The 20,641-nt window shown below is 35.6% G+C and overlaps 1 protein-coding gene across 9 annotated transcripts in view; it reads right to left on the reverse strand.

The window, feature by feature from the left end:
- Nucleotides 1-20,641, reverse strand: part of TMEM161B (transmembrane protein 161B) — an 82,700-nt gene that overhangs the window by 24,197 nt on the left and 37,862 nt on the right. For 3 of the 9 annotated variants that reach the window (XM_055387481.2, XM_031011155.3, XM_055387475.2), the window contains exons 3-5: nt 18,067-18,150; nt 15,385-15,482; nt 10,685-10,841 (exon numbers count right to left, since the gene is read on the reverse strand). In XM_055387481.2, coding sequence (XP_055243456.2) covers nt 10,685-10,841; nt 15,385-15,482; nt 18,067-18,150 — 339 coding nt within the window. Of the gene's footprint in view, nt 1-792; nt 811-10,684; nt 10,842-11,803; nt 11,891-15,384; nt 15,487-18,066; nt 18,151-20,641 lie in introns of those variants that run through there. The other 6 variants (XM_063706659.1, XM_063706661.1, XM_063706660.1 and 3 more) reach the window with 4 other exon arrangements.

Raw genomic sequence — 20,641 nt, forward strand, 5'->3', positions numbered from 1 at the left:
TCTGAACTGCCCTCTTCCCTCCTCCTACCCAATCCAAGACTCAACAAAAGCTCCATATCTTTCATGATACTTAACATTACCTTCCCAGGTGAGGCCATTCTTTTCCTCTTTTGAACTTATTGTATCACTTACTAATATAATTCACTTGCCATGTAATCATATACTATCTTAAACTATAGTGTGACAAAGTTGTAAAGAAAGCATTCTCTAGACCTAGAGTGTCTGGCTTAATCCTGGTTCTACTCTTACTAAACTATGTGATCTTCCACTTGAAAATTAATTTCTCTGTGTCTTAGTTTCTTCATTTGTAAAATGCCGCCAGTCCACAACCTCACAGGGCTATTTTGAAAAGCAAAGATTAAGTCTTCCTAGTTCTCAGCAACAACTTAATGTTTTCTAGACAACTGAATTAAATATTTAACATGCAATACCAAAAATATGGGAATGTATACAAAAACATATGGATCAATACAATACAAACAGATAATACCATTCCTGATTGTGTTTAAATCTTTAAAATTCTATGATAATTTATTTTAAGAGGTACAAGATTAAGAAGTATACAGGCAGTGATGTGCTGTGCACTGACTTCTATGTAGGTGGCAACTAGACTCACAACTCTCCACTCTGATTGCCTTTCTATGCAGCCAGGCCACTCTGACTCCAGCAGAAGACTAAGATTTTTGCCTCTGAAGAAACTGAACCTGAGGTACAGAAGAGTTTAGATTTAGTCAACTGCATCAAAAACAGGATGATTAGGTGAAAGTCTACACATTCAAAGGTAGTACTCACCTTGGAAACATGTGTAGCAGGTTTGTACACTCCAGGCAGGAGATTAAGAGATTCTCCTCTAGAGAAACTGAAAGGCCTCAAGGAAAAGACCAATAAACAATGACACTATGGGCTACCTAAAATAAAGCTGGTTTTAGTATTACCAAGCTATTCTTTAGTGAAACTAACCAAGCCCTAATTACATACAGAGCTTCCAATCAGCTTTTAGAGGCCATCTCTTAAAAATGAAAGGAATCCTCAGACATTAAAAAAGGAATCGGAAAACATTTTCTATGAAAGACCAGATAGTAAATACTTCAGGCTTTGTGGTCCATATGCAGTCTCCGTAGCATATTCTTCTGCCTACTTTGTTCCTCTAATCCTTTAACAATGTTAAAAAGCCATCTTAGCTCAAGAGCTGTACAAAAACAGGCTGCAACCCAGATACTGCAAGCCATAGTTAGGCAACTATTATTAGATGTATCTAATACATCTAATAAGATGTATTAGAGCATCACATCTTATAAAAAAAAAACACGAGCTAAAATCAGCAACAGAAAAAAAGTAACTTCAAGAAAAAAAGAGATGACAGACACAGCAGAATGAAGTTTAGGTATATAACTATATATACAGAAACATACACACATATTTTTAGAGATATTTATAAACATAGGATATGTATATTTCATAAAGCTAGACAAAGATGAATGCATCTTTGAAATAAGATCAGGATGCTATGAAAAATGAATGGTTAGACATCAACGAGAAACAGGACAAGAAAAATAAGAAAAAAAAAAGTCAAAAGTTCCATCAAGCAGAACAAAAAGACAAAATGAAAAGTAAGACAAGACCGGGCATGGTGGCTCACACCTGTAATCCCAGCACTTTGGGAGACTGAGGTGGGCAGATCACCTGAGGTCAGGAGTTTGAGACCAGCCTGGCCAACATGGCAAAATCCCGTCTCTACTGAAAATACAAAAATTAGCCGGGTGTGGTGGCGGGCGCCTGTAATCCCAGCTAACTCGGGAAGCTGAGGAAGGAGAATTGCTTGAATCCAGGAGATGGAGGTTGCAGTGAGCCGAGATCACACCACTGCATGCCAGCCTGGTAACAGAGCAAAACTCCATCCAAAAAAAAAAAAAGTAAGACAAAAACTGATGAGAGGTTAATCCAGAACATACAATATCTGACTAACGAAAGTGAGACAGAGAAAGAAAATGGGAGTGGAGGGACAGAGGGAAGAAATTCTCAAAGACATAATCAAAGAAATTTTCTAAACTTGATGTTTCCAAATTAAAGAGCCTACCAAAAGCCCACCACAAGGAAGTAAAAAAGATCCTCATGAGGTACATGAGCATGAACTTTCAGAAACAAGACAAATCAAGAGACAACTGTAAAAGTTTCCTCAGAAGAAAAATAAAGCAAAACTAGGTATATGCAAAAGATTAAATATCACCATGATAAGTAATTCTTAATAGCAATTTTCAAGGTTGAGGACAATGGAGCAATGCCTTCAAAATTATGAAGAAAAATATGGATAACCTAGAATTCTATAACCAACCAAATGCCAACAGAATGAGTATAAAATTAAAACACTTTCAAAACTGCAAAGTCTAAAAATAGTTACCTACCCCACATTCATGCTTTAGCAGAAAGCGCCACCAAAACATTTTGACAAATCAAGAAAGAAAGACACTAAATTCTAATAGGAAAGAAAGTCAAGGACAAGTAGGACAATTTCCTCAGGAGGAAGTATTTTAAATATTTTTACCTTCAACCTGAAGATAAGCTTCCAAATGATGAACAGGTTCAAGTTTTAGGTCTAAAATGGCAAATTTCTCTCAGATTTAGAATAACAACTTAATTAAATAACATACACTTACAAAAGTACTATTATGGGCTGGGTCCAGTGGCTCACACCTGTAATCCTCGCACCTTGTGAGGTCAAGGTGAGCAAATTGCCTGAGCTCAGGAATTCATGACCAGCCTGGGCAACATGGTGAAACACCATCTCTACCAAAAATACAAAAAATTAGCCAGGCTTGGTGGCACGTGCCTATAGTCCCAGCTACTCAGGTGGCTGAGGCACAAGAATCACTTGAATCCAGGAGGCTGAGGCTGCAACGAGTCAAGATCATGACTTCACTCCAGCCTGGGCGATGGAGCGAGATTATCTCAATGCTCTTTTGAGAAGAAATAGACCATATTCCAAGAAGAAATATTTTGTTGCTAATACACAAGTATGATAAATAGTATCCTAAGGAATAAACACAGAGATTTCTCAAAAAACTTTCACAAATTTATGATTATCTCTTCAAAATAGAACACATTTCCACTCAACTAAGTGATTTTTATATAAACTGAGTTTTTCTATTCTGTGAAAAAGATTCAATTGTTTTTCTGATCACTGCTACTAAATAAAATCCCTAATGTTTTTCTATTCAAATAATTAAATCTTCCACCTCTGTTTTTCCATAAGAAAAGGCAACTAAAATACTCAAAATACATTATACTTCACATTCTACATTGCAAAGAAACCTAGAAACTATACCAAGAACTTATTACAGATATACACTGAAAACTAAAAATAAGTACATTAATCCTAATGACCTATTAAGTAAAAGTCTTAAAAATAATCTGATCCTATCTTCCAATGTTAAAAAAATTTTTTTAACAAAAATAATTTTAAACTAAAATATTGTTCATACTTTCTTAGATATGCAGTTTCCATTACTTTAATTACAGAGAAAAAGAACCTAAAATTCCCTTAGATATAAGCAAAAAACTATCGTGCCTGTTTAAAACGCCATTCCACAAAAAAAAGCTTACAGCCAGCGTCAACCTAACCAGACTGTGAAGAGAATAGCCAAAAATTTCTGAAAGCATAATATACAACCTTTATTTAAAATACAAAAGAAAACTATCTTTTATTTTCAGAAAAATTTTTATTTTCAGAACAAAATTTCAGTTTCAGAAAAAAAAATTATCACTTTGCAGCTAAAAGAGCAAAGTCAGACTCAATTATAAATTAATAAACAGAAATAATGTCCTATTACCCCAAATCTCTATTTAACTCTAGATTTTTGTCTTGAAATCTGAGTAATATGACAGCATTAATGTCACAAAAAAATCTCCATGTTCATACAACAAACAAGCGTTGACATAACATGACATATACAGCTTTTCAAGATAAAACAAGTACCTTGGCTCAGATTCAATAACTCTGAGTTTCATTCCTTTTCTCACTAGAACTGAAATCTTATGCAGTTTACTTCAGGGTATAATGTTTTGTTTTTCCTTATTAATCTAAAGCAGAACATTTTTGTAAATAAAAGAATATAGTAAGTTAGAGCCTTTGAAGGAATTTAGAAATGGTGACTAAGTTGTACTAGTTTGTTGTAGTTGTTTATTTCCCACAGCAAATAAAAGCAACATTTGTAGACTTTTAATAAACAAATCTACATATAGAACTGATTATTAAACCAGAAAACCTTAAAATTTATTTTAACTTAAACTAGTCACAGCTTTTAGCTTTGTATAAAATTTGTATGCCTGGCAACGAAAGAAAATTAAAATTTTAACACAGCCATGAAAACATACATAATAGGGTTTTGTACCTTAAACCTCCACATTGTAAAATACAAGCACTGTGGAAATGTGACTAATGATCCAGGCCTTTAACCAAATATAATAGGACTACTGAGAAGCTTTATCACTCTTTGTAGAATAGCTTTCTTCTCACTCAAATTCACATAATTGACTCAGTATTACTCTCTGTGCTACAGCTTATTTCTAAGAAAGATTCTTGGGGAAAAAAAAACTTATACATTGTAAAATATTTTCATTTTTTAAAGTTTTACTTCCACCAAAGGACCTCTGGCTTTGCAAGCAACATTTTTACCTTTTTACTTTTCATTTTTTCATAAGCAAAAATGATACACTTCATATCCATAAAACCAGTACACACTCCTACAGCGACTCTAAGACTTCATGGGCCATCATACAGGAAAGACATTTACTAGAAATACTCCATCCTCATTGCAAGGGTTTCTTTACCTTTCTCCTTCCCCATAACATGTAACTTGGCATAAATGGAAGTGGAACACACAGACTTGGTCAGAGAAGATGGTTAGAATTACAAATGAGAAAGAAAGGAGAGTAGAGCTGAGAATTAGTTTGGGTTTAGGAGTGAGATTGAAAGCAGCTGTGATGGCTGAGATGCATGAACAACTCAGGTGAAGCAGAAAGCAGAGCTGATGACAAGAGAAGACTCAGTTCTAGGTTTCAGGGTTCAAGGTTTTAGTGTCACAAATTTTAAAAAGTCATTCCTGTGCTTTTAGAACTTTTAAGATTCTGTAGAAAGCATAATTTGCTGTCTTATGTATGTCACATATAAGTGATGGGGGAAAGAAAACAAAATGACCATGGAAATTAAATACTTTGCTTCCTTTTAAGTGAACTGATTTTTAAAGTTTTATGTGTCTAATTTGGGGACCATTTTAACAAAGAACATTTCATCAGTAACAACTGCAGAGAATTTCTGAATTAACTGAGGTATGTATGACTATGGAATCAAGCAAAGCTATTGTCCTGTGTAATCAATGCAGACACGTGTTTGACTACTAAGTAGGCACATACAATAAGAAAACAAAGAGAAGCCAGACAGGAGTTACTTCTGCTGTATTCCAATCATAGGGTATGAAAGGAAAAACAGGTTATGTTATAACTGAAGATAAAAGATAGGATGTAAACTTATTTCTCTCTGGTGTTAAACTGGATATCTGGAATTTAATTCTGGTCTCCTATATGCCTTTAAAGGTGGTAGGTAACTTTATCACATGCTACAGGTTTGAACAAAAAACAAATCACATACTCAAGCATACACACAATTTTACTGCCTTCTTCCCCACCCTCTTTGGAGAATCAAAGCTGGCAGAAAGTAGCTTGGCCTGTAAGCTCTTCAGAACTTTCTGTCCTCTCTGGGATAGGGAGACAGCCAGCAAGCTACAGGATTCCTGCAGAGATGTTACTGTTTGATGCCTTTCAGGAATGGATTACTTAAAACGAAGCAAAGTCAGTTCAGTGCTAAAGGCTGTGTGGGACCTTTGCTCCCACATTATTAGGCATTACAGAGTAAAATGAAAGATAAAATTTACTCACATAAACAATATGAATAGCTATTAAAAAGTATATTTTTCTAATTTCTCTGGTACATATGTATCAAGGGCTCAATCACATTAAAATAAAACTGCATATCAAGTATACGCATTCCCACATATGTGTAAACCATGAAGAAAGTGAGGAAAAGAATATTCAATAATAAGCAATACTGGCAGGGCACAGAGACTCATGCCTGTAATCCTAGTGTTTTGGGAAGCCAAGACAGAAGGATGGCTTGAGGCCAGGAGTTTAAGATTAGCCTGGACAGCATAGTGAGACCCCATCTCTATAAAAATTAAAAATTAGCTGGGTGAAACTGCAGTCCTAGCTGCTCTAGAGGCTGAGGCAGGAGGATCACTTGAGCCCAGGAGCTTAAGGATACGGTGAGTTAGGACTGTGCAACTGCACCACAGCTTGGGCGACAGAGTGAGACCTTGTCTCTGGGGAAAAAAAAGAAAAGGCAATATTTTGGAGAACATGAGAACTCACTGAAATATAAAAAAAGTAACATGACATATAATCAGCTCATGCTAATTATCACAGGAAAATATTTTTGATGTGTTTTATATGACTTGATGTCTAGGGATAGGTCTTTATTCTGATTGAATGGTATTTTCACATATTTAATACTACAGAATTAAACAGGAATATTTTATGTGCTTGAATTTAAAATCTGCTCTTGGAGTTAGTGCAACACTGGATATCTAAGATGTTTCTCAGCTGACACACGATTAGTATTTCTACCCAGTACACTACATACTTTGTGAGGATATTGACTCTTAAGACTTTGTTCTGGCTCTTCTAGTCTAAACTATACCTAAATCAATCCAAAAGAGGCAACGGAAAGGTAGTACACTGGTGATGAACTGTCAAATTATATCATATATTTTAAATGGTATCCACTTAACAGGTTTAAAAGATGGTGCCACAGTCTCCGGTTAAATATTAAGATGTAAGACATGCATTTCCTCTGCTCATTCTCACAATCTGACTAAGGCACATAAAAAAGTCAAAAACCTCAAGAACAGATAATAGAAAAAGAGACAACAATTAGTAAGTAAGTAAATAAATAAATATCCACAAAATTTTGGAAGATGTTAAGTGGATAGAAAAGCAATTAGGTTTCAGCTTTTTCTGCTATACTTGATCTGCAAGGGGAGGAACTCAGTAAGAAGAAAGCCAATTCATTCATCAGAAACCTGGGAAAAGTACTGTAGACATGAGGTACCTTCAAATACAGGGTTGATGAATGGATAAAATAAGATTAAAAGTCTGTACTGCAGTTATTAAGACTTCCCAGATCTAGCCAGTTGTGGTGGCACATGCCTGTAACTCTCAGCTACTCGGAGGGCTGGGGTGGGAGAAACATTTGAGCTCAGGACTTAGAGGCTGCAGTGAACTATGATCACACCACTGCACTACAGCCTGGGCAACAGAGCAAGACCCTGTCTCTAAAAAAAGTTTTTTTAAAGACAGATTAAGCAAATCAGTTACTTTTTATCTCTTCCTAAATCCCACCAAAATGATGGTAAAGGAATCTGGCTTTAAGAAACATAAATGAAGTAAGAGAAAAAGCAATAAAATTGTGGGAGCTAGAAAGCAGACTCAACAGAATGAGGAACCTCAATTGGACAGCTGAGAAGAAATTAGACTTTTTACTGCAAAACTCGCCAAAAGGATAAGGAATTGGTTAGATGACAAATAATTCTCTACACTAGGGTGAAAGTGCTGGTTACTGAATGTGTGTGTGGTGGTGGCGGCAGCGGTGGGCAACGGGGTGGTGGGGGTAATAATAGGAGGTATTAGAAATAAGTACTAATGAAATTAGTACTTTTTAAAAGTAACCAGTTCAATCTGCCCACATCTGAAGCAAGTATGGAGATTTATGCTTTGGAGAGGGTAAAAAGATAATCTCTGGCCCACCCATATGATTCAGCAACTTACCTCACCTTGTGCTCAAAGCTTCCATTCAGCTTTTTAATGTCTCACGCTTAATTACGGACAGGCAAACACCAATCACTAGAGCTCTCTAAGAAAAGCCTTTGATGTGAAAGACAGCAACCAGACAAAAGCAACTCAGAGTAAAAAGATACTAGGCAGAAAAAAAAAAAAAAACCTTAACAAAATCTATCATTAATATCTTAAACAGACACGGGAAGATAATGTAATCATAAAATGAGCAGAATTCCATCAAAGGGGCAGGTGAACAGAAGAAAAAGAGGTTGTGAAAATTAAAAAGTATATCAGAAATTCAAAATAATAAACTCAATAAAAGATTAAGAAACTTAAGAAAATTTCCCAGAAAACCAAATAATATAAAAATATAAACATATGCATGCAAGAAAGAGGATGACATTCTTGGGAAACCAGTTTAGGAGATCGAATATCTGAATAATAAGCATTCCAGAAAGAGAGAAAATAGAGAAGGGAAAAATCACCAATAAAATAATTCAGATGAGATTCGGTGTGTCCAGAGTGGTATGGCTGTAGACACGAATAAAATAATTCAAAACAATTTTCTAGAACTCAAGAACATGAGTTCACAGACTGGTAAAGTCCCAACACGGGATGAAAACAGACCCTAAATAAGGCACATCATCATAAAATTTCAACACACTAGGTGGCTAGCTAAAAAAAGATGGTAATGATAATGCAGAGAAAAAAACAGAACTTTAAAAAAAATCAGATGGCTGGGCGCAATGGCTCACACCTGTAATCTCAGCACTCTGGAAGGCCAAGGCAAGAGGAGCCTGTAGGCCAGGAGCTGACACCAGCCTGGGCAAGCTGGGGAGACCCTGTCTCTACAGAAAATAAAGAGAGATGTGATTGCACCACTGCACTCCAGCCTAGGCAACAGAGTGAGACCCTGTCTCAAAAGAAAAAGAAAATAAATCAGAAATTGGATTGGCAGCTGCAGTTCTTAAGAGTAAGAATGGAACTTCAAAGACAAAAACATAATTTTCGGCCTGGAATTCTATTCTCAGCCAAAGGAAAAATAAATTCTTAGGGTAAATTTAAAATATGTTCAAAAGCGCAAGGTCACAAAAAATGTAGTTCCCATGCAACCTTTTTGAAGATGATACTGGAGAATATGCTCCACAAAAATCGGAAAGTAAACCAAGTAGGAGGCAGACATAGAATATCTTTAAAAAGAGCTCCAATTTGAGGGAGATGCAAAGAGAATCTCTAAGAAGATGATAATGAGTGATACCAGGGGCATAGATGCACATCAGGTGGGAAGGTCAACCAATCTAGACTGGGGCTTATCTGAGGGTTCCAGGAGGAAAACTCTACTCAAGATGAAATTGACATATTACTTGATACTTCTGAATATATTAAGGCAAGTATTCATCTGTGAATGGTGTTTATATGATCATAACATAAACACTGAATACTGTTCTAAAAACATGACATCACTATATGTGGAAGATGAAATGAACAGAAAATGATCAGTGGTTAACTGGCAGCCCAAAGATACGTGCTTAATCCTTATTTCCAAAGTGAAATGGCAATAGTTAAAGCTTAAAACTAAAATCAAGGAATGGCCTTGAAAGTACATAGAAATATAAAAGTAAGCATGAAACAGAGAAGAGCAAGAAGAAGTTGCCTCTGGAGAGACGGAAATAGAGAAAACAGTAGGGAACATATATAATTTTAATAAAAATAAGAAAACAAAAATATCTCCCAGTAGTAAAAGACATGAGTTTTCAGATTTAAAGGGTAAATCTAGAACTTAGCACAATGATAAAATGTCAGAAACCAGAATAATAAAAAGAAAAAAGCTTCCAGAGGGTTTATGTACAAGGCGAAGGACAGGTATACATGAAAAGCAAAAGGATATCCAATTTCTCAAGAGACTTCAAAATTCTGAGGAAAACCTATTTCTTTCTTAGAATTTTCTACTGAGCCAACCTATCTATCAAGTATGAGGGAAAAAATAAAGATAATTCCAGGCAAGCAAGATTTCAAAAAACAATTTAGCACCCTTTCTAAGGACACCATAGGAGAATGTACTCTGCACTCTGCAAAAAAAAAAAAAAAAAGAATAAACCAAGGAAGAGGAAATCATGAGATCCAGACAGGGGTAGAGGGAATTCTTGGAAGACAGTAAAGAAAGTCACAGGATATTAGCTATGCTGGAAGTTTAGAAAACTGAGGGCTCCAGGAGGATATTTCCACGGGGAAAAAAAAACCAGAAATGAAGTATCTGAACTATTGAGGTTCTACCAATTCTGTGGAAGTTTACAGTTTCCACAATTATAAAAATAAAAAATTATTTAAGGAAGGTAATCATACACCATAATGCCTGGCTGTAAATAATATTTTCATAGGCACAACATGGTAAAAGTGACTATAAATTTAATAAAATGTTATCTCTAACTATTTTGGGAGAATGAAAGAAGGGAAGAAAAGGGAAGAGGGAGAAAGGTGCAATAATATATAAATAGTAACATTATCACAAAATATTTAAACACAAGGAAGGAATTCCCAAAAGAAATGCCTAAAAGAGGTGAATGTGGCTGTCTCTGTGACATTAGACTTGGATAAGAAAAAGCAGGGCACTGGCATTTTTCTTATATTTAGCTTTTTAAATTATTTACCTCTATTACTTTGAAAAATATTTTCAATTACATAAAAAAGATTTCAATAAAGAAAAGTTATCTAATGACATAAAATCTTTCTCAAATCAGAGATGAGACCTAATGGTGTTATCTGCAAAATAAATTAATATTAATGATGTTTTGAAGGATACATTGCAAAAGACAAAACAAGCAGGCACCAGACTAAGCTGATATTCATTTCCTGTGTAGGCTTCATAAAATTGTAGTAGACTTCAGTTACTAGATACACAACTGTAGCAGCCACTGTGAAATCCACCAGCCACTGGTATTCTGGAAAGTAATGCAATGCTGAAAAAAAAAAAAAAAAAGGTCAAAAAAAAAAGTTTCACTTACATTTTCATAAATAACTTATGAGGATTTATTTATAATTAAAATACGCTAGACTTTATTTGTTCATTTGCAATGTAAGATTTACAAATATATGAATCTAAAAATGCAAGAAATAGACTGAGGATGTTAGCATCCCAAACTAAATTTTAATACCTCACAAATTAAAATAAACGTTAAAAGATTACCAAAAGTTATTTAAGTTGTTGGTAAAGTATGATTGCAAATTTACTGGTATTGTCTTAACTGATTAGCTACTTTTTACAGAAATTATTAGTAAATGTTTTCTTTTAAATATCTAGCTATGATACCTTAACTTCAGAAAACAACTTAGTATGGAACACAACAATTTAGTTATACTGTTCACTTTTGTGAAGTTAAGAGTTTAACTTTATGTTACAATTATGGCTGTACTAATTGTAAACTAGTAATTCTGTGAGATACTACAGATTAAAATAATAAACAAGAATGGACACGGTGGCTCACGCCTGTAATCCCAGCACTTTGGGAGGCCAAGGTGGGCGGATCACTTGAGGTCAGGAGTTCAAGACTAGCCTGGCCAACATGGCAAAACCCTGCTTCTACTAAAAGTATAAAAATTAGCCGGGCATTGTGGCAGGTGCCTGTAGTCCCAGCTACTTGGGAGGCCGAGGCAGGAGAATAGCTTGAACCTGGGAGGCAGAGGTTGCAGTGAGCTGAGTTCACACCATGGCACTCCAACCTGAGTGACAGAGAGAGACTCCATCTGAAGAAAAATAAAATAATAAACTAAATATACCTCTTATACCCTATTTTGTTCTGCAAAAAAGTTTATAAAATGTCTGTTGATTTTCTATAAAACCATACCCCTTCAACAAACTATTCCATTCTTAAGAGTTTACATTGAAATTAACATTCTTTGAAAGTAAATATAATTCCATCACCCTTTGCATCTCAGTTGGCATAGGTATTCTGGTTTACTTCTACCAGAGTGTAGTCCAAAACATCAACATCATTTTTTAGAAGGCCTCCTAAAAATGTGGAAGTAAATCATGTACATAACCATCAATTCAGATGTTCTTATGGCACATAATAAAATGAGCTGCATTGCTTTGGACAATTTTTAGTCATAAAATATAATGCAATTACACTTGAAGATACAATATTCTTATAGAAAAAGTATTTTGAAAATATCACATACAGTAAGACCTATTAAAAGTAGTATCAAAACAAACTAACCAAATTTTATACCATTTCTATAAGATGATCATAACATTTTAATAATTCAAAATCCTATTATGATTAATTTTTAAATTTGCATAAAGTTATTTTAACACTCAATCTGCTTCAACATACTTTAACTTTTAGGTTAACTGCTTTAGGTTTTCTGAGAGTGCAGCGGTGTGATCATAGCTCACTGCAGCCTCAGCTTCTCGGGCTCAAACAATCTTCCCACCTCAGCTTTCCTAGTAACTGGGACTACAGATGCACACCACCACACTCGGGTAATTTTTTTAATTTTTTGTACAGACGTGGTTTCACTATATTGCCCAGGCTGGTCTCAAACTCCTGGGCTCAAGCCATCCTCCTGCCTCAGCCTCCAAAAGAGGTGGGATTACAGACATGAGCCACTGCCCCCAGCCCTGCTTTAGGTTTTCTATTGTGATTGACCTACAGTTTCTGAACATAACCCTGAAAGATACTGATGTGGTTACAGGATGCTTACCCTCAATCCCTTCCCCCTGCTAAGAAAAAAAAAATCACCCATACTGGGCTTTCATCTGGAAGGAGGTCAGGGAAGTGGATGGAAAGGACAGACCAAAATCCATTTAAAGTTTTCAATTTTATTATCAATAATTGAAATAAGCATTCTAATTCTCCAAACCTAGCCATACTCATAGGGACGTTACATGAGTCCCTAGCCTAGTTCTCACTGAGTGGCTGTACCACATTCAGTGTGTAACCCTGTCCATGTTATTCAACTCTTCTTTCTAATGAGTTAAGAAAAAAAAAAAAACTGGTAACAGTTACCCACTTCAGAATTGTGCAGATGGGGTAATACAAGTAAAATATTATAACAATGTCTGATACTCAATAATTTTAAGATCTTATTAATTAGCTGACAAATTACTCAATAAACATTATTAGTAAAAATGTCAAAACTACTAAAAATCAGGAAGAATGTTTATATATTCTTGTATTTATACACGTCTATGAACATTTTATACAAGTAAGCGCATATAGGAGTAGTGAAACAAATGTGACAACTACTAATCAAAAAGTCAAAGTGCCTTTAAATGTTTTAAATGTTGAATGTAAAATAGTTAAAAAGAAAAAAGATGAAGACATAACCAGTCTTAAAAGTCTAAATGGGCCAGGTGCAGTGGCTCATGCCTGTAATCCCAGCACTTTGGGAGGCCGAGGCGGGCAGATCAGGAGGTCAGGAGATTGAGACCATCCTGGCTAACACAGTGAAACCCCGTCTCCACTAAAAAATACAAAAAAATTAGCCAGGCGTGGTGGCAGGCGCCTGTAGTCCTAGCTACTCAGGAGGCTGAGGCAGGAGAATGGCGTGAACCTGGGAGGTGGAGCTTGCAGTGAGCCAAGATAGCACCACTGCACTCCAGCCTGGGTGACAGAGCGAGACTCCATCTCAAAAAAAATAAAAAAAAAACAGTCTAAATGATATTAGACAAGTGATTTATATTGTTCTTCACTGATATTTTTTAGTTCTAGGACATGCTTTACATATACATACAACCTTTACAGATGTAATAATAAACTTTCACGTATTTCGAAGCCACTTTGTATCACAAAATAATCCTATTTGAGATGCTGGACCTCTTAAGATTTTTTGATGGTGGTATGATTTAACCCAAGAAGGGTCAAATTACATAATGACACCTTATATGACATTATCAAAATTATTTTTTAAAAACACGCATCATTTCATTTATCACATAAACCAGTGGTTCTCAAACCTAGTCAAAAATCAAAATCACTTGGAGCACTTTTAAAAATACAAATCCTAAAACCTACTCTAGATTTACTGAATCTTCAAGGATGCGAGTAGGGAATCTATTTCAAAGAACTCATCAAGTGGTTCTGATATATCCCCAAGTTTAAAAACCAGTGTTTTAAATTGTATCAACTTAGATGCCTTTCCCTTCTAGGATTCAAATAATTTCATATTAATATTATTTTAAACTAGAATCATTGTCATTATATAATTACAAAAATTGAGATACTACATTTCTATAATATATAGGAGGAAAACTAAATGACCTATTTGGAAATAAATGGATGAAAGTAAATCCTGAATAAGTAAATTTTTCTGATTTGTAATCCAGTTCAGTATTCTAAAACCATTTTCCTTTCTACTATATGTGAGAATAAAACTGAATTACTCTAAATATGGGTAATTCAATAGAAATGCAGTTGATCCTTGAACAATACAATTTGAACTGTGCGTGTCTACTTATATGCAGATTCTCTTCCACCTCTGCCACCCCGACCAGCAAGACCAACCCCTCTTCTTCCTTCTCCTCCTCAGCCTACTGAAAGTGAATATCACAGTGTTGAAGACTTTTATGATGATCCACTTCCACTTAATAGGAAATATATTTTTTCTCCCTTGCGATTTTCTTAATAACATTTTCTTTTCTCTAGCTTACTTTATTGTTATAACACAGTATATAATACACATAACACACAAAATATGTGTTGATTTTTTTTTTTTTTTTTGAGACAGAGTCTCGCTCTGTCGCCCAGGCTGGAGTGCGGTGGTGCGATCTCGGCTCACTGCAACCTCCGCCTCCCGGGTTCACGTCATTCTCCTGCCTCAGCTCCCTGAGTAGCTGGGACTACAGGCGCCCGCCACCACGCCTGGCTAATTTTTTGTATTTTTAGTAGAGACGAGGTTTCACCACGTTAGCCAGGATGGTCTCGATCTCCTGACCTCATGAACCGCCCACCTCGGCCTCCCAAAGTGCTGGGATTACAGGCATGAGCCACCGCGCCCAGCCAAAATATGTGTTGATTTTTTATGTTATTGGTAAGTCTTCTGGTTAGCAGTAGGCTATTAGTAGTTAGGTTATGGGGGGTAAAAAGTCATACTCGATTTTTCAACTGCATAAAAGTAGGCACCCCAACCCCTGGGCTGCTCCAGGCCAGACATTTCAAATGCAGTTTTGCAAGCCACATTAGAAAAGGGCAGACTGAAATAAACAGTAAAAGGAAGTCTAGAATTCTAGATAATAAAAATTGACTGTGACCTCAATCTAATAAACAGAAACTGTGTAATAAACTTGTGTAAGTTAGGTTAGCCTCTTCCAAAAATAGAAAAAATAATACAAGTTAGGTGAACAAAAAAATAAATTTAATTCAAATGAAGTCATTTGAGCTTCTAAGTTCTTAGAAAGATTCCATATTCTGTATAATGGACTTAATGATTAAAATGAAAATACTTTCACTACTATAATATAAAACTGAGATTTATAGAACATTTTACCAAGATTTCCCTTACCTAAAGTATCCACTTCTGTAACTGACTTTGTTTCTAGGTGAAGGTCAATATCCTTTGGAATGGTTAATGGCTTACTTTCAATGTGACCATTATATTTCCTATAAAAATCAGACAAGTGACACAAAAAACAAGTTACCTACACTGTTATCCAAGTGCTTGTTTCAAACTAATTACAGATGAAGTTTTAAATTTCACAGTGAAAAGGCAGAATTTCTAATATTTCATCAATAAGGAGGTAAAGTACTCAAAGGTAGTTTTTAAAGGGGTACTATAAAATCTGAATGTAAATTATCATGTGAATATACAGATTACCAGGGAAATAATTACCTAAATTAGTTACTGCAACAAAATCTTTTTTTTTCTAGCTTAGCATTTCACACCCATTTCTCCTACTCTCTTTTCTCTTTAGGCACAAGAGTAAATGCAAATGAAGACAAAGTGCACTTCTCCTTGAAGTGATGTGTATAAACACACACACACACACATACATATAAACAGACGCAGAACCATATGCAAGTCAGAGTTGAAGAAAGATTTATGTGTATGAGAAATTCAGAAACATGAAAGACTAACTTGGAATAGTTTTTACTAAAAATCACAGATGAAGGAAAACAAATTCTTCCGGTGAATCTGTATGATTCCCAAATTTAATTTTTAAAGACAAACATATAGAAAGCAATAAACTAAGGTTTCAATTTATTACTTTATGTATTTATTTAGACACACAGTTGCCCAGGCTGGACTCAAATTCCTGGGCTCAAACAATTTTCCTGCTTCAGCCTCTGAGTAGCTGGGACTACAGGTACACACCCCCATGGCCAGCTTCAACTAAGTTTTAATAATATTAATTTCAATACTGAAAAACAACTTTGCATTTATCCTTGAATAAAAAACTGGAAAGCCTCAGTAAAAAATAATTTCATGTTAATAAACCAAACAATAATTCTTGTCACTAGGAACAAGGCAGCAATGTTAATGTATCTTTTTGTAACTATAAGGCATGTTCAACCTATTAAAAATTACTGCAGAACAGAATTATTCATTACAAGGCATTATAATAAGGATTCAGGCCAGGTGCAGTGGCTCGCACCTGTAATTCCAACACTTTGAGAGGCCAGGAAGATCGAGGCGGTAGGATTGCTTAATCTCAGGAGAGACCAGCCTGGGTAACACCGGGAGACCCTGTCTCTACAATTTTTTTTTTTTTTAAACTAGCTGGGTATGGTGTTGCATGCATCTGGTCCCAGCTACTCGGGAGGCTGAGGTGGGAAGATCATCTGGGCATGGTGTTGCATGCATCTGGTCTCACCTACTCGGGAGGCTGAGGTGGGAAGATCATTTGAGCCTAAGGAGGTTGAAGCCACAGTGAGCCAGAATTGTGCCACTGCACTTCAGCCTGAGTGACAGAGTGAGACTCTTTCTACATAACTAAATTTTACAAATGGTGAACATAGTAGCTATAAATGGGTGGAAGGGGAATAGTTAAAAAGAAACAGAAACTAAAAACTAACCTAGATTCAAATCCTGGTTTACCAGTACGTAACCTTACTAGTTATGTAAACTTGGGCAACTCATTTAACATCTCTGATCCTAGCTTCTCATTAGTAAAGTGTAAATTAAATTATTAGCTAACATGGTTGTTTTGTGGATTAAGTAGAACTGTGTATAAAAGTGCTCTGGAAACTATAATGCTAGGCAGGACTATTTTATTAAAGAACTTAACTACTGGAATAAAAAGAAGGAAGGTTTACTATTAATAGTCCAATGAGCTTCCAGGTGTATTTGTAATGATAAGTGAAAAAGGATGGTAGTAAGATCAAAAAAGACAGTCTTTTCAAATTTCCAATTTGATGCCAAATAATCATTAATGTTTAATAATTTTTTAGCTTCTATAAATGTATTAGGCTAGGTTAGCATTTTTATGATATACATGAGAAATATGGTTATAATTTGTTGTCAATCAATCATGATTTCAGAGTCACAGGGGACCTAAGAAGTCCTCCTAGATCCCCAGTTGAGAAAACTACAGTCCATTCAGAGAGGTAATTAACATACACTTTCCCTAAGAATTCTATTTAAATAGAGATATAAAATTTTAAAGCTGGAAGGATTATTCAAAACATTGTTTTGTTTACTCTGTCCAAGTCACAGATGAGGCTACTATGGTCTGTTCTGTGAGGTCAATTAGTAGGCAGTTCTCTTCATAAACTTTAAACATGAAAAGAACATTCAGGAGCTGATGGGACCTACACAGTTATATTGTCCCTCCCTTTTAATTATAAAATGAGGAAACTGAGGCCAAGAGCAGGTTAATTTCCCCAATGCCACAATACACAGTAGCAGCAAAAACTGGAAAATAACCCAAACCAACTGACATCTTTAATGAGTTGTAGGATAAAGATATGGGTTATAAGTCTCTCCCCAGTCAACCCCCAATTACATTTTCTTTAGTATGATGGCTATATTGTTTTCATGATTTAAACAAAGAATAAAGTTCTTGAGTAAAATAATCACTATTTTGTGTGTATATATTACTACAGATTAGATTTTCATGGGTTTTGATCTCAAATTTATCAACTACTTACAACATAATTGGTACATGTTTCTTTAATCAAAGCATAAAAATGTATTTATATAAATTGTGTTAAATATTTATTACTTTACAAGCTCAATAAAACTTACCTATCTTTTTTGGTTTTCCCTTTTTGTTGTTTCCCTGCAAGAATTCTTAATTCTTCTTCTGTAGGATGTTGATACCACCTCAAACTAAGCAAAAAAAGAATTCTTTTAAATAAAGCGCTTAAAATCACCAGAATTATTCTTTATCTATAAATATTTATTAAGTTTCATATTTGTGAAGACACTGTCGAGAAATATCAGGTGAAAACTGTAGTCTGAAACAAATACTAACTCTTAAACTTTAGAAGGGTTTAGATAAACATCCAGCAGACACTTACCAACCACTTACTAGATGCCAGGTCCTACAATGCCATTTGTATGTATATTTCTTACAACTGACAATGTATTAATACATATTAAGATTATACAGGCTTATTATTAAAAGTAAATAAAGTGAAGTCTGTAGCCAAGTGGGCAGGAGCACATTAATTCTCTACTAATCCCTCATTTGAAGGAATTGAGAGTTATCTTAAAAACAGAGTTGTTTGAATGAATTCTCACATTTACAGGTAGTCTTTCCTTTCTTTCCCTTTTTTAATTTAGTTCGAGAATTCTCAAACTTTGTGTGTAGAATAATTACAGAAAATCATTGTATTAAAAAACACTTCACTTTTAGCTATATCTAACCTTCCTCAGGTAAGGATCCAACAACTGGTTGTATCCCTCTCTACCACAGTCAAAATACTTAAATCTGAGGTGAAGAAATACTCATGATCCAAATTAATCAATTATTCCCTCCCAAGCACCAAGTGGCTCATCCTGAATTTCATGGCTTGCCTAGTCATCCCAACTATCTACAAATCACTTAAATTTGATATTCATATCTTATTTTCAATGTGCCCTCTCCACATGCTATTATTAATTCTGTTTCTCAACTCTTAAAATTCTAAACTCTGCCCTACTGCAGAGACCTTAGTTCAGACCTTAGTTCAGTGTATCTTCCTCTGAACATCTGACTACTGCAAAATTCTCTCACTGGTATCCTCCCTGCCTTCCTGTGGACACATTACTCATCAAATCCATCTGAGCTTACCTCTAGTTATTGGTTTTTTTTTTTTATCTTACAGAAAGGTGGACCACCTTTACTTATTTTTCCGTAATACAAATCTTATCAAGACCCATGCCTGCTTAAATCATTTCCAAGGCTCCTCACAGGGAAAAGCAATGAATAAGGCAGCTAAGCCAAAACGTTGACAAAGGCCCCATTATTATAAAGGAAGAAATGCATATCTAGTATGCTAGACCCCCCAATTCTTCAATTACAAAAATCTAGATTTTTTAAATTTGAAATTTCCCAATTGCTGTTCCCCCCGTCCTCAAAATAGAGACAGGGGCTCACTTGGTTGCCCAGGGTAGTCTCGAACTCCTGGCTTCAAAGGATCCTCCCTCCTCAGCTTTCCAAAATGCTGGGATTATAAGCATTAGCCATGGTGCACAGTCTCTTTGATTTGCTGTTTTAAAAACACTGCAGGCCAGGTATGGCGGCTCATACCAGTAATCCCAGAACTTTAGAAGGCTGCAGGATTGTCTGAAGCCAGGAGTTTGAGACCAACCTGGGCAACACAGTGAGACCCTATCTCTACAAAACATTAAAAAACTAGCCAGGCCTGGTGGCATGCACCTGTGGTCGGGGGAGAGGGTGAGGTGGGAGGACTGCTTGAGCCTGAGGAGTCAAGGCTGTAATGAGCCATCATTGTGCCCCCGCATTCCACTCTGGGCAACAAAGTAAGACCCTATCTCAAAAACAAAACAAAACAAACAAACAAAAAAACTGCAACAACTGTAGAATTGGCAATCTGAGTACCCACTGAATATTTGATTATATTAAAAATTTTAGGTATGATAATGAGATTGTGGTAATTTTTAAAAATCTCATTATTTTTGATATACATACTGAAATGTACGCTAGGGGAAGTACAGATGAAACAAGTTTGGCCATCAGCTATTAATTGTGATGAGTACACAGGAATTCATAAGTCTATCTACTCCTTGTATACTTGAAAATTCCCATTAAAACGCATATTTCAAGGCCCACATGTGTATGGGGGTCATGCATTATCTCTTGCTTCTACAGCCTTTCATGATCTGACCAATGCCTACTTCTCCATATTCACCTTCAACCATTCCCATTTGAAGGTGACACTTTCTGGCTTGACTAAGTGACATTTTCTTCCTCACAAATTCTTTCATCCCTTGGTGTTTTTTGCATATATTCTTCTCTACTTGTGAACACCTATGCCCCTACTTGGCAAACTCTTATCTCTTATTGTTTACAAGCAGTCTTCTTGTGGTATAATAAAAAATATATCTGCTCTTTGTCCCCAGTTCTTGGCACAGAGTTTTAAAAGTCCTTATGAAAACAAGAGTGTAGAAGTATCTTTGTTATGCTAATGAGGTAGGTCAAGGTGGGCCCCAGATAGCTGCAGGATGGAGCTGATTATCAGAAACACCAAGCACATGATTAGAGGGTCAGGACTTTCAGGAACTTGACCTCCAGCGATGGGAGGGGCCTGGAAATTGAGTTGGATCACTGAAATCAATTTTGTATCAATGACTTAAAATTATACCTATATAATGA

This window comes from Gorilla gorilla, chromosome 4, assembly GCF_029281585.2.
Source record: "Gorilla gorilla gorilla isolate KB3781 chromosome 4, NHGRI_mGorGor1-v2.1_pri, whole genome shotgun sequence".
Lineage (NCBI taxonomy): Eukaryota > Metazoa > Chordata > Mammalia > Primates > Hominidae > Gorilla > Gorilla gorilla.